This window comes from Hydra vulgaris, chromosome 08 (assembly GCF_038396675.1).
Source record: "Hydra vulgaris chromosome 08, alternate assembly HydraT2T_AEP".
Taxonomy (NCBI): domain Eukaryota; kingdom Metazoa; phylum Cnidaria; class Hydrozoa; order Anthoathecata; family Hydridae; genus Hydra; species Hydra vulgaris.
The window spans coordinates 20,915,710-20,929,422 of record NC_088927.1 but is presented as its reverse complement, the minus strand read 5'-3'; the positions used below and the strand labels follow the sequence as shown (position 1 = coordinate 20,929,422).

The window sequence follows — 13,713 nt, the reverse complement described above, 5'->3', positions numbered from 1 at the left end:
AAGATACTTTACACTCTAGCAGTAAAAGATTTGAACTACAACTGCAAAACACTTTTGAAGTTAGCTTTAAATACTAGTTTCAATACGAAAATAGTGTAAAATAGTCATTTTAACGAGATTTCTTTCTACACAAGCAGTTTTATTTGTGTAGAAAGAATTCTTGTTAAAATGACTATTTTAAATGACTATTTTAGGACTAATTCTGATCTGCTTAACATATAATACAAAGTTTTTAAAAGTTGCAATGTTTTTAAAAGTTCCAATGTTTTTTGCAACTTTTATATGTTAAGCAGATCAGAATTAGATCCGAAGGTTAGTAAACGGCAAATACGCTCATCATAATATTTGTTTGAAGATTTTTATGTTTTAAGGTGGTCCTATCCTAATAAAATTTTAAAAATACACTCATATTTTATGATTTTCATATAAGAAATAGTATTTTATATTCAAGGCACAGTAAAGGAAAAAAAAATTTTTTTTTTGGTCAAAATTTTGGGTCCATAGACCCTAAAAATGGACTACGCGCTGCGATAAACAGCCTGTAAACTAATAATGGTGTGATCATGAAATTTTCACAGCTTTTTAATATCAGATGATTAGACTCACCCTGCCAAAATCAAATAATTTAACAATAACTACGTTACAAAATACAATAACAGCCTTTTAATTTAATTTAAAAAATAACAAAAAACTAATATCTAAAACACTCCTGCTTCATAAGATGCACCTTCACTTTCATTTACTATATCTGTAAAACAAATGTAGTAATTAAGAACAGATATCTGTAAAACAGATATAGTAGTAATTAAAAACAGATATCTGTAAAACAGATATAGTAATTAAGTGAGGAATGACCCCTTTTTTGCCAAGTTTCATCACAGGAAACAACAACATCAGCTACTACATTAATATCAAAATCATTTGGTTGAATATAGTTGTTAAGATATCGAAATTCATTTGCTGCATTTTTCATTTTCATATCAGCTACACTTTGGTAAATGATATGAATTTAATCTTGAATATCATTAAATGCTTTTATGTTTATTGGAGGAGATAAGTTCATTAGACAACAAAATTTTTCCAAACCAGAATGACCTTTTCCTATCTCTCTCCTGGCAACAACAGATCTATAATTTATTTCAAATAGTGACATTCCTGGACCTTGCTTTTCAATCTCTTTGCTAGAATAAGAAGACTGTTTCCAATCGCACAAAGATGTTGTACAAGAAATGTTTAAAAACACAGCCAAGCCTTTCTTTTTTGATAAATCAGTTGAGATTTCAATTGAATTATTATGGCATTGAGGACAATGTCCAATCAAATGAAAGTAACAATTGATTTTAAAATGTCTGTGTCAATAAGTATAAAGCATGAAGGCAATTTATTTGAATCATTAATTTTTGCATTACTATTTTTACTGCTATGCGATAACTTTTTTGAAGATGTTGATGTCAAGATTTTTCATTGAGTTGAGTTAATGATTTCCGATTTAGAAGTTAAATTGATGCTGACTGTTGATACTGAGGAAAATTGATTTCCTCTAAAGCATTTTTTTTTAAATCTTGTTACCACCTGCTTTCCTTCTTAAATTTGAGTCACATTTAATTTTTCCCATAATAAAAATAAACACGAGGCAAATAAAGTATAACACAAGACTGATTTTTCTATAAGTAATATATGTAAACATAGTAATTATACTTAAAAATCATGGCTTATTTAGGAAAATAAACATGAAACAGTTACTGGCACCAGTGTCAAAAACTAAAAGTAAATGACGCAACACTCTAAAACACCTATTTTATAATATAAACAACCCGTTGCTAAGGCCGCTGCTAAGAAAATTATTTAACTTCTTTGTGAAACTTGCTATTTTAGAGCATTTTTAAATTCACTCCCTATAATGATCTATATATGTTTGGAATGAAGAATGTTTGGGCTTCAAGAATATACAATTTTTGAAAAATCGATTTTTTTGATTTTTTTAAGTATAGGACCACCTTAATCCGATTGTCCGTATAGGTGAATAAAAATTACCCATTTTGTAAAAAAATTAACATTTTGGACTAAATTGGGATAACTTTGCAAGATGCGCAAAACAACCACAACTGTCTTTAATTGTCAAAAGCAATACTTTTAAAAGTTGAAGTAAATTATTTATACAGGGTGGCGCAAAACTAACAGTATGGTTTGATTGTGTAATAACTTTTTTATTTAATAGTTAATTATTATTGATATTTTGTTATACAGTATGTTATTAGGAAATATTTTTGGTTTAAGTGTGAAAAAATATATCCCGCAAGTGGTAGCCATTTTTGGCTTCGCACATTTGTGCTCTTTCCAATACATTTTGCTTAACTTTTTACAAAATTTCCAGTGTTTTGACTTGAATTTCATTGCAATTGTTTTGTTTTAGCTGTGGTATGGTGGCTGGCTTATTTACGAATACCCTATTTTTAAAATAACCCTAAAGAAAACAATCTGGTGCTGTTAAATCTGGTGAACGTGTTGGGTTCTTGAAACCTCTTCTAAGCAAAATAATGCTTTCGCCAAAGAGGTCATGTATCAGAGCCGTTGTGTCCCTTGTAGTGTGGGCTGTGGCTCTATCTTGTTGAAGCCACAACTCTTTTTTCACTACCATTACCGTAACTGAGGTGCCATGTGTATTTTCAAAAAAGTATGGACCAATGATCCTTTCAAACGATACACCTAACCAAACAGTACACAGTATGGGTGGGTGCAAATGTTGCTGATGAACAGTTCTTGGATACTCCGTAGCCCATATCCTTTAATTTTGCTTGTCTACGAAACCATTAAATTTGAAATGGGCTTCATCGCCTATTTTCAAATTATTAATGAAATTGCGATTTTCTTTTGCTTTTTGTTGTAATGAAATGGCATAATCAAGCCGTTGTTGGTCCTCTGAACGTTAAAATAATAATAAAATAATACAATATTTATAGTCTAACTAATAATAAAAGTTTTTAGTTAGACAATAAATATTGCAGAAGTTTAAAGCTAGTTTTTAGAAACACAAAGCAAAAAACTTCAAATTTTTGCACAAAGTTACCCAAAGTTACCCAAAGTTAAGGTACGGCTTAAGTTTAAGTTTGCTCTTTGCATAAGCTCAAGTGTAATTTCAGATTTTAAGCAAGACTTTAAATATTATAAATCGCTTCTTGAACTCCTTCTTAGAAATCTCGATATATTTTAAAGAAATTTAGCTTGTGTTACCCATTTATCACGGCTCAAATCAGATTTTATTACTCTTTTAAAAGAGTTTTGTTCCAAAGTTTTACAGAGCAATTTCTCCTTGATACTTTTAAAGTGACGTGGAAAATGCTAAATATATTTGGAAGAAAACGCTTTTAAAATAAGTAGCATTAGCAAAAGTAAGCAGCAATAAAAAAAAGCTTCAACAGTAAACGTTATTCTAATATACTTGAAAATAATTTAAATAAACTTTTCTCTTTAAGAACCATTTAACCTCTTGTGAATATGAAGAGGTAAAATGCCTCAATGAACAATGCTCTACTACACTTTTGCGTAAAGAACTAAGTGATCACATGGAAAAGCATTGCATTTATCGTTTGGTAACCTGTCGATATTGCAAAAAAAAGATTGTTTTTTGTGGCATACAAGTAAAACCATTTATTATCTTATATTTTTTTATTCTGTTTTTAGTTTGTTATTTATTATGACATAGAACTACCTTTACTTATTTAAATTAAATGAGCGGGCATAGACGTCTGTTTGACATCTATACCAAGTCTTATGGATGTCACAAGTCCGTAGGACACCCTTAAGACGTCCTGTGGACGTTCTGTGTCAGCTAGGAAAAAATTTTTGTGTTTGTGACAACAATGTTATAATATTTTTCTATAAATTCAATAAAGTAGGGTCATCCTTTTTTCTAACATCTTTTGACATTGAAGACATAAATATCATTTTTTCTTAACTACTTTTTATTAAAAAAAGTAATTAAGAAAGAATGATTTTACGTCTTTTGAAATTCACTACCCACTTTAGCTGAATAAACAGAAAAAATCCCTTAATGATTATCGTCTTTACATCACCATAAAGATTTAACAATAAAACTATGTAGATTAAACGGATTCTAGCTGACACTTGTCACTATGTTAATCTTGAAACTCTTATCAATATATAGCATGTCATTTTTGAATTACATCTAAAATATACATTTCAGGTTTGGTAAATATTCGCTCAGAAGAATTTTTAAGATTATCCAACTTACAAAACAAGGCTTTAAAAATAATTTAATCACTATTATTTCAATCCTGATCAAGTTTACTTTCTATCTAAAATGCTCAAAATCAATTATCTTCTTCAGCTATTAAATGTCAATTAGTCTTAAACAAAAATACTAATCCAGTACATTTACAAATTTTGTTAATATAAGAAAGCTGTTGCTTTCAACTTTATTCTTCTAATAAATATAATTTTCATGTGCCACATGATTCTCCTGTAAAATATGGTCTAAAATCTATAAAATAGCACAGCCTATAATCTCGAAACAGTTTTCCTTTTCGAATAAAATCAATTGAGTTAATTACTAATTTAAAACAGTTTTTTTTTTCCTATTTTTCAGAAAGATATTATTTCTAAAAACCTCAGATGTAAAACTTGTAATTTATTGTTATTATTACCACTCTCTTATTATGCCTATTTTCGTATTTATTAATTTTATAGTAAAAATTATTATCACTTTTTTATTATCATTTACACTATTTATTGTTATTTTTTAATACTATAATTGTTATTATTCTTAGTTCTACTATTATTGTCATCTTTTTTGTAAAGTTATTGTAAAGTATTTACTTTAAATTAGGACTGGCACTATTTGTAAATTTCGTTAAAGTTTTACAAATTATTGTTTCAGGAATTCTGTTTATAAACAATAATTAAACGAGTATTTAAAAATTTTTTAAAGTATTTTAAGTAACCATTGGCTGTTGCTTTTTGTTTTCTAAAAAAAAAAAAATTATTTCTGTGTTTCTATATATGAATGCAAAAATAAAGTTATTCAATTAACAAAAATGCATGAATTAGTATAAGTATTATGGGCCTTGTTAAGAAGCGTTACACTACTTGAATTTTACGTACGTATTCAAGATTTCACGTAGGCGTTTTGCAATTTTATGTTACGCTAAAACTTTTTTCGATTAGTTTATTTAGACAGTCTTTTAGATCAGTTTACGCTGATACGAAACTATTATTTATATTAACAAGTAATTAATTGTCGTAAAAAACATTAATCAGTAATTAACATTAACAAACATTAAAACATTAAAAGTATTAAAAATAACATTAAAAAATGTTAACCAGTAATTAATTGTTGTAAAAAAACATTTGCGGAAATATTTTATTTTTTTTATTAGATAAAAAAAAACAGATAAATAAAATAAACTTATTTCTATTTTTTGTATTTTGAAAAAAAATTATTTTCATTTATTTCATTAAATTTAAATTAAATTTATTATTAAATATAAATTTATTTTATTATTTATTATAAATTTATTTTATTAAATTTAATTAAAATTCTTTTACAAATTTAAAGGTGGTACACTACTAAAAAACACTTTTTTAATAAAAAATTGGAATCAAGCCAAACACTAAATTTTCTGGCGAGATTTATATCTTAAAAAAAATCTGAAATGAAATTTTTTTCCAAAATTTTTTTTTACATCCATAATGGCGGAAAAACTGGCTAAAAAATGCCTTAAATTGAATAAATTTGTGACGTAATATCTTTCCTTATATAAATTTTCTCTCGTTCAAACTTTGTAGATTGATGCATTATAATTAGGGATTGCAGTCCCGCACACTTTTCAATCCCGTGGGATCCCCGCGGAAATTTTTAATTTTTGTGCGGATCCCGCGCGGGATTGGTAGATTTCTACCAATCCCGCGCGGGATCCGCACAAAAAATGCACATTATAAAAGGCAAATTGACAATTGTATTTTTCTTTCAAGTATTTCAGAAAAAATATACTCAACTTATTAAATTGATAAGATGAGGTAAATAAAACCAAACACAATTCATTTGTAAATCAATATAAGTCTTAACATTTAATGAACAAAAAGATAAGCCAAAATACGTGGAACATCTTTTAGCTTTACGCAGAACGTCTATTAGCTTTATTTATTTTTTAAAATAACAAATATGAAAAAATCGTTGTAAGAAATGCGCTCTTAAGAAACAGACCCTACTTAAAGTATCATCACTTAATCTACTCCTCAAAGGACTGCATATATAACCAGCAGCTGAAAAAGCTTGCTCGGCCTCTACGATTGTTGGTGGTATGGTCATCAAGTAACTATGCGCTATATCTAGAAACTTGCCTCTTACTCCGTTACTTTTATAGGCAGACATTTCTTTCTTCAATAATTTATCAAAATCGAAAGAATCTAAATTTGGTATCTCCTTTACATTTTCAGTCCAGCTTTTCTTGTCTTTCTGTATTTGATTTTTCAATTCTTTTTTCAGCGATAGAATTGTAGGTGTAAGTATTAGGTGTAAGTATTAATAGAATCTTCAGCTTCTTTTTTTTCGAGTTCATTTTGTTCGTCTTGATTTCTTTCAATTGTATAAACTCATCAATATTTTTTTTATTTCTTGACGCATAACAGTTCTTATTGGCATTGAAAAAGTGTTTTCATTTTTTTTAATTTCTTGTTCATATTGTTTAGGATTTTGAAAGTAAACTAATAGTCCATTTAAACTCTTATTACGACGTTGTGTAAACCTCTCACGAAGTGCTGCGGCGAAAACGATGCTCAAAAGTGATGATTGCTTTTGTAATTTATCTAACATAAATTGAAAAGTTCCGCAGTGACAAGGTTCGATTCTCTCCTGCATAATAGTTCGAGACCAAGTTATAATTGTGCCTGGCAAATAATTAAGTCATTAATTTAAGACCATTCTTCTTGGGTGAAACGAATTTCTGACCCAACATCAATTAAGGCTTTTTCAATACATACTTTTATTCTATGAAATCTTTCTAACATATCGAACATACTGTTCCACCTAGTTTTACAATCAAGAATCAACTTAAGCTTTTTCCCGTGTTGTTGTAGGATATACTACTGTAAATATGTATCATTTTTGACAGGAGAGTTTTTAAATATTTTCACAATCTTTCTCACTTTTTTCTTGAGATCTTTGTAATTGCTAACCAATTCAGCAGATGGTTGGTTCAAAATTATTGTCAAACCATATTCTTTATTTATAACTTCATCATCAGTGTTACCATATTCATCTTCTTCTTCACAATTTTCATATGTAGTAAACGATTCTTCAACTTCTCTGTTGTTTTTTTTTGTATAAGATATCAATAACTGCAAGTTGTATTCCATTAGCATAACATAGTTGTTGATAGCAAGATATCATTTTACCGACTTTCACCATCACACTTGCTCCATCAGTGGTCATGGCAATAATGTCTTTTTGGAGGTCAATACCGACGCTATTTAGCCTTTCTGCAACTAAATTGACGCATTATTCTACATTACACGATCCATGGATTCGACTCATTCCTAGATTAAAATTTTTCGTCATATGTACATTTAAGTTTAAGTAGCTCTGACTATTTTGTGATGTTCATTCGTCAAACGTTATTGAAAACTTTTGATTTTGCTTTTTTAGTTATATGAATTTTTGCATTATATCGGCTTTTACAGAACCTGAGAATTTAACTACCATTGATCTTATAGTATTAGGTGAAGTAGGGAGCCGGAAACCACTCTTTGAAAACAAATGCCGCAAATCTGAAGATGTGCAAAAACTATTAAAAGCCATCTTTAGCAACCATGCGCGATACCATTTTTTCCATAGAAATTTCTTTTACGAAAAACGTGTCAATTGTTCTGACCTTTTTCGATAGAATTACTTCTTCGTCTTCGCAGTCGATGTATATTTTAGGCTCTAGTTCAAATGATTCATGCTGTTTTGAAGTTGAAGCTCTGTATTGTTGTAAAACATTTGATTTTAAATCGGTGCCACGTTTAGTTTTTAAATGGATTAATAACCCTTTAGTTGATCTTTGACTAATTTTTAAAATAGCCGAATACAACAAGCACTTCGCATTTTCTTCTTTATCACTTTTTTAAAAATAATTCCATATAGTTTTAATTTGCGACATGCTTAGTTGGCACTTTTGTTTTAAAATCTTGATGTAAATAATTTTTAAAGTCTTTTTAAAAAGTAGTTTTTAAAAGTATATTTTTTATTAATAAGCACGCACGTTTTCTATTTCACGTTTTCAACATACTCATTAACAAACATTTCAACAAACTCATTAGCGAAAAGTTTAACATAAGGGGTCGTCCATAAAGTACGTACGCTCATTGGGGGGAGGGGGGAAGTCTTCAAAAAGCGTACAAAAGCGTATGGGAGGGGGGGAGGGTTCAATTTAAAAGTACGTACTTCAATTTTCTAATTTATCACAGTTAACCAGCTAATCAATAGAAAAGTTACATTCTGACTAAAGATTCTAGTTTGCCAACATAAAAAGATGTATGGTATATGGAGTAGAGGGTATAGTTTTCCTCTATGCACACACATGTATGGGCGCCCTCAGAATTTTTTGATGTTCCAGATAGGACACTTTTACACATCGTGCAAACTCATAACTTAAGTTTGTTTATACCTATGCCAAATGAGGAGGTCTTGCAAAATATCGGGATGGCGGAGGCCTGTGAACAAAAAGCCTTAAAACGCTTACCCTCCCCTGCCCATATGTGAGGGCACTAATGTAGTAAAATTTTCAACTTTACCATCTAAAACTAAGTTTAAATTTGTTGACAGATTTTAATTTTTGTAGAAAAATATTGTAAATTACAAAAGTTATGACCATGCAAATTTTCCGACCCCCAAAATGAGAGAGGTGTAAATTTTGCATGGTCATAACTTTTTTGTAATTTACAATATTTTTCTACAAAAATTAAAATCCGTCGATAAATTTAAATTTAGTTTTAGATGGTAAATTTAAAAATTTTGCTACATATTTCCCTCACGTTTGGGCAGGGAAGGGGGGAGGCAAATGTTTTAGGGCTTTTTGTTCCCAGGCCTCCGCCATCCAAATTTTTTGCAAAGCTACCTCATTTGGCATATTAACAAACTTAAGTTTGCACAATGTGTGAAAGTGTTCTATCTGGAACACTTTCACACATTTTTTTTGGGGGGACCGACGGAGTCCCCCCCCCCCCGAAAAAAAACGTGTCAATGGCGTCTCAAAATCTTCCAAATTTGACCATTAGGTTTTGCTAAAATAAAAAGCTTCTTAAATTAGCAAAAGGGCACAAAATTTGCTGTTGCCCCTCCCACTGGGTTTTACCCTTTGTTTTCAATATTACTGATCTCGCGTAAGACTCGTTTTTTACTTACTAAAGAGGGGTGCCTGAAAAAAACGTCCACCTTAAGTATAGTTTATTTACATTTGATTCGTTATTAAAACAAAAAAAAGGTTTACATGGATTTCACCGGGAATCGAACCTGAATTTCCGTCGACTATTTCCGGCGCATTAACCTCTCGCCCAAATACACACGTACCTTCGATGTATTTTAAATTTATTTAAATTATTATTTGCATATATACTTAAAGACGTTTTTAAAATGCACAAACAAAGGGCTTTAAGGTCGTATAAAGTATCTAAGGTACCCTCCGTCATTTTTTTTTTTTAAATAAACTTTTTTATTGAGAAAAAAAATAAAAGGAGGGATGGGAGGGGGGATATTTGAGGGGGGGGTATTTGAGAAACGTACGTACTTTTAAGGAGGAGGGGGGTGGGGACATAAAAGTACGCATGGCAACAGGGGGGAGGGGGTTAAATTTCAAAATTTTTGGCGTACATACTTTATGGACGACCCCTAATCGTTGACCAAACAAAAAAAAATTTAAACGAGTTCGACTAATGTTTTGCTAAATAATTATTTATTTTTGAATGATTTTTTTATATTTATAGCTAAGAAAAATATTTTAATAGCTGAATATATATATATATATATATATATATATATATATATATATACACACATATATATATATATATATATATATATATATATATATATATATATATATATATATATATATATATATATATATATATATATATTGACAAACTCAGACAGTTTCTGATAAATTGATATTACTTATTTAATAAATAACACATCGTTTCTCAGACAGTTAATAAAACATTTCAAGTAATCATGACTCAGTATCGTCGTATCTGCATATAGTATAGAAGTTTCTCAGTTTACACCTCATTGTACATTGTATGACTAGTAAATTTTTAAATGGATTTGTTTCGCAAATACATTAAACACTTTTAATTTGATATCTTTTTTGTTTAAAAGCATTGACTTTTTTTGTTTAAAAGCATCAATTTCAAAATCTCGCAAATCCCACAGTAGTTTTCGCAGGATCTCGCATGCTCAAAATTAATGCGGGATTGCAATCCCTAATTATTATGTTTGATTTCGGTTGACAGATGGATTTTTAATTTAAGGACTTATTTCAAATTTCATTACATATTATTGAAAATATGCTTAAAACACTAAGTTATTTGACTTTTCGTGGGCACTAGTTTCTTTACTAAAAAAAATTGAACAGGAACTTTAAAATTTTGTTACAGGAATTTTGTTAACCGTATATACCCTGAAAATTTCAGTCAAAAATCATTACCCAATGTAAAGATTTTACGTTTCTAAGTTACCCTAGAATTACAAAAGTCAATAGTTGTAACAAACACATTTAAAGTTTTTTTAAGTAAAATCTTGTTAAAGGTCCACCAAAAACATGACAGATTAGTTTTATTAGGCTTTTATTTATCACTGAACCCTTTGGCTACTGATCTTAACTTTTTTCATTGTTTGATACACTTTTGTATTGACTTTCGCTTAATTTGTTTCAAACAAAATTTGTCAAATTGAATAGATGTTATGACTGTCCCAGCAAGCACAATCAACGTTGAAAAACCGTTGAAATTTATGATTGAATTTTGGTTAAAATGAAACCAAACGTTAGATCAACGTTGAAAACAAACCAAAAATCAACGTTATGTTAACGTTGATTTTTGGCTTAGCATTGATTCAACCAACTTTTATACGAGTTTATAAACCTTAAAAATTCAGCTTTTTGTGCCGTGACGCTTTTATTCCAAAAAAACATTTATTTTTGTAAAATATTGTGTTCTTGTGAGAAAGAAAAGAAACAATAATTCTTCATAAACTTATAATAGCTGTCACAGTATCTTATGCTATTGTACTGCACATCTTGTTCTCAATTGGTACAGCTTTCACTTATTATTATTAGTATTATTAGTTAACTTTATATTGTAATACTAACTGTTGTTATAGTATTACAAATAATCTGCCCTGTACCATTTTTTAACGCAGGTAACTAAATTATAGAAATTGAAAATCAATTATTGAAAGCAAATAAAACCAAAAAAATAATTTATACATTTTTAGAATAAAAACTTATATAAAATTAAAATTATTTTCAAAACGATCTTGATTAAATCATGATATCGTTATCTAAATCATCAATATCAAATTCATATAATATCGTTATCTTCATTGTCACATCAATATCAAATTCATGATATCGTTATCTTCATCATCAATATTAAATTCATATGTATTTTTATCGCTTTCTGTCATCAGACTCATTTTGATTTGATGCACGTTTTCCTCGATCCAATCAATATGGTGCAAACGCCAAACAGTCTAAATTATAACTTTGTACTTTGTGTCTTTTTATTTAAGAACATCGGGTAACTGCATCTATATAAAAATATCTATAAAGTAAGGTACATTTGTACATTTTACAAGTATATTATACTTCACATTGTTCCCAAGAGAATGCGAATATTAAGTGATCAATAGTGGGAAAAAAAACAACTCATTACTGATCCGTGCCTAATTTATTTCATTATTGACCAAGATATCAGCCTTTTTGGATAAAGATACATTATAGATCAACTTCATACATCAACGCGAATACACACGCATAACACAAATCTTGGAGGCAGTTATACATCGCCTAAGTCAACCATTCGTTTAGTCAAACCGTTTTCCTTGGTCCCCTGGAGGGTCAAGATATCTGTAATTAACTGTATTTATATATACATATATGTATATATATTTATATACATATATATATATACATATATATAGATATATATATATAAATATTATATATCTCTATTGATAGATATATATATATATATATATATATATATATATATATATATATATATACATATAATATATCTATATATATATATATATATATATATATATATATATATATATATATATATATATATATATATGTATATATATACATATATGTATATATATATATATATATATATATATATATATATATATATATATATATATATATATATATATATATATATATATATATATATATGTATACGTAATATCCTCTTCGTACATGGGCACATGGGATGTGTTTTAAAATTTTATTTTCGTAATAAAAATAATATACTAGACCTCCTTATGGTGTATGTACAATTTTATTAAAATATAAAATAGGACTGGTGTGCACATATGTAGACATCGTGTTTCAATTATTATTTTGCTAAAGTTTCATAGTGAAAAATGAACAAAATCTGTGTGAAAAATGAACAAAAAGTGTGTACGTTTGTACACATGGTCAGAAAATGTAAGTTTTCAAATCTAAAAAACCATACCCCCTAAATTTGCGGCAAATATATAAAAAAATGAGCCTCAAAAAGTTTGAGCGTTATCGGATCACTTTTGACTCCCTCAAGCCAATAATTTAGGGAAAAAATGACCAAAAACTGGTCATTTTCTGGCATCTTGAGGGAGCAGTAATTTTTTTTTTAAGTTTTTTTTTTACTTTATGTATATAGACTTATATTTTATTTTTAAAATATATGATTTTTTTGTTCAAAAACCTCAAAAACCGTTGTTTGATGGAACGCCAGTTACCTATATTTAAAAGCTCCCATTTATTTATACTGAAAAATCAAAATGAGTAAGGGTAAATAAAAAGATAAATGAACATTTTAAATTTTATAAATAAAAAAAAAGCATTTGACAATCTAATTAAGTTTTCAAGTTAATCTCTTTATCTTTTTCTGTATCACACCAAGGCCATCATTAAATTTACTTTTTGAAATTGTACTGGATTTTGTTTCGGTGATCTAAATACAGATCGAACTTTGTCTACTGTGAGCAACCTGTTCTGTTTTTCAGTTTCATCGGAATATCTATAAATATACTGTCCCATCATACCTATTGACCGTTCTGAATGGTCATTTACAAAAATCAAAGTTTCAGCATTTTTTGGAAAACTTTTGAAGCATGACTGAGTATGCCAGTAGTTTGGTGGAAGTGAGAGCCAGTATTAACTCATTGCCTATCAAGCCCAACCATGTCAAAAATCAGGTAATAAAAATTGTTAACTAAGACAGAAAAAGATGGTGGTTTTTTACCAATATTTGTATCCATTTTATAAATTTCCTTGATATCAACTTTTACTTTGTTCTCAGGCTTATAGCAGTCAGAGCTAGACATATCAAATGACAGAACTGCTGATGCAATTTTTGCCTTCTCCTCTAACGCATCATCTAGCTAAGCTAGAGATATCATGGTTGAATCCAAATACCAACAATGCTTATACTGAGATTCTTATA

At 28.7% G+C, this 13,713-nt stretch overlaps 1 protein-coding gene across 3 annotated transcripts in view; it reads left to right on the top strand.

Annotated features, from left to right (window-relative positions):
* The window catches only part of LOC136083677 (TNF receptor-associated factor 3-like), a 131,176-nt gene that overhangs the window by 11,040 nt on the left and 106,423 nt on the right, over positions 1-13,713 (top strand). For all 3 annotated transcript variants that reach the window (XM_065803237.1, XM_065803236.1, XM_065803235.1), the window contains exon 4: positions 3,474-3,638. In XM_065803237.1, coding sequence (XP_065659309.1) covers positions 3,474-3,638 — 165 coding nt within the window. The remainder of the gene's footprint in view (positions 1-3,473; positions 3,639-13,713) is intronic.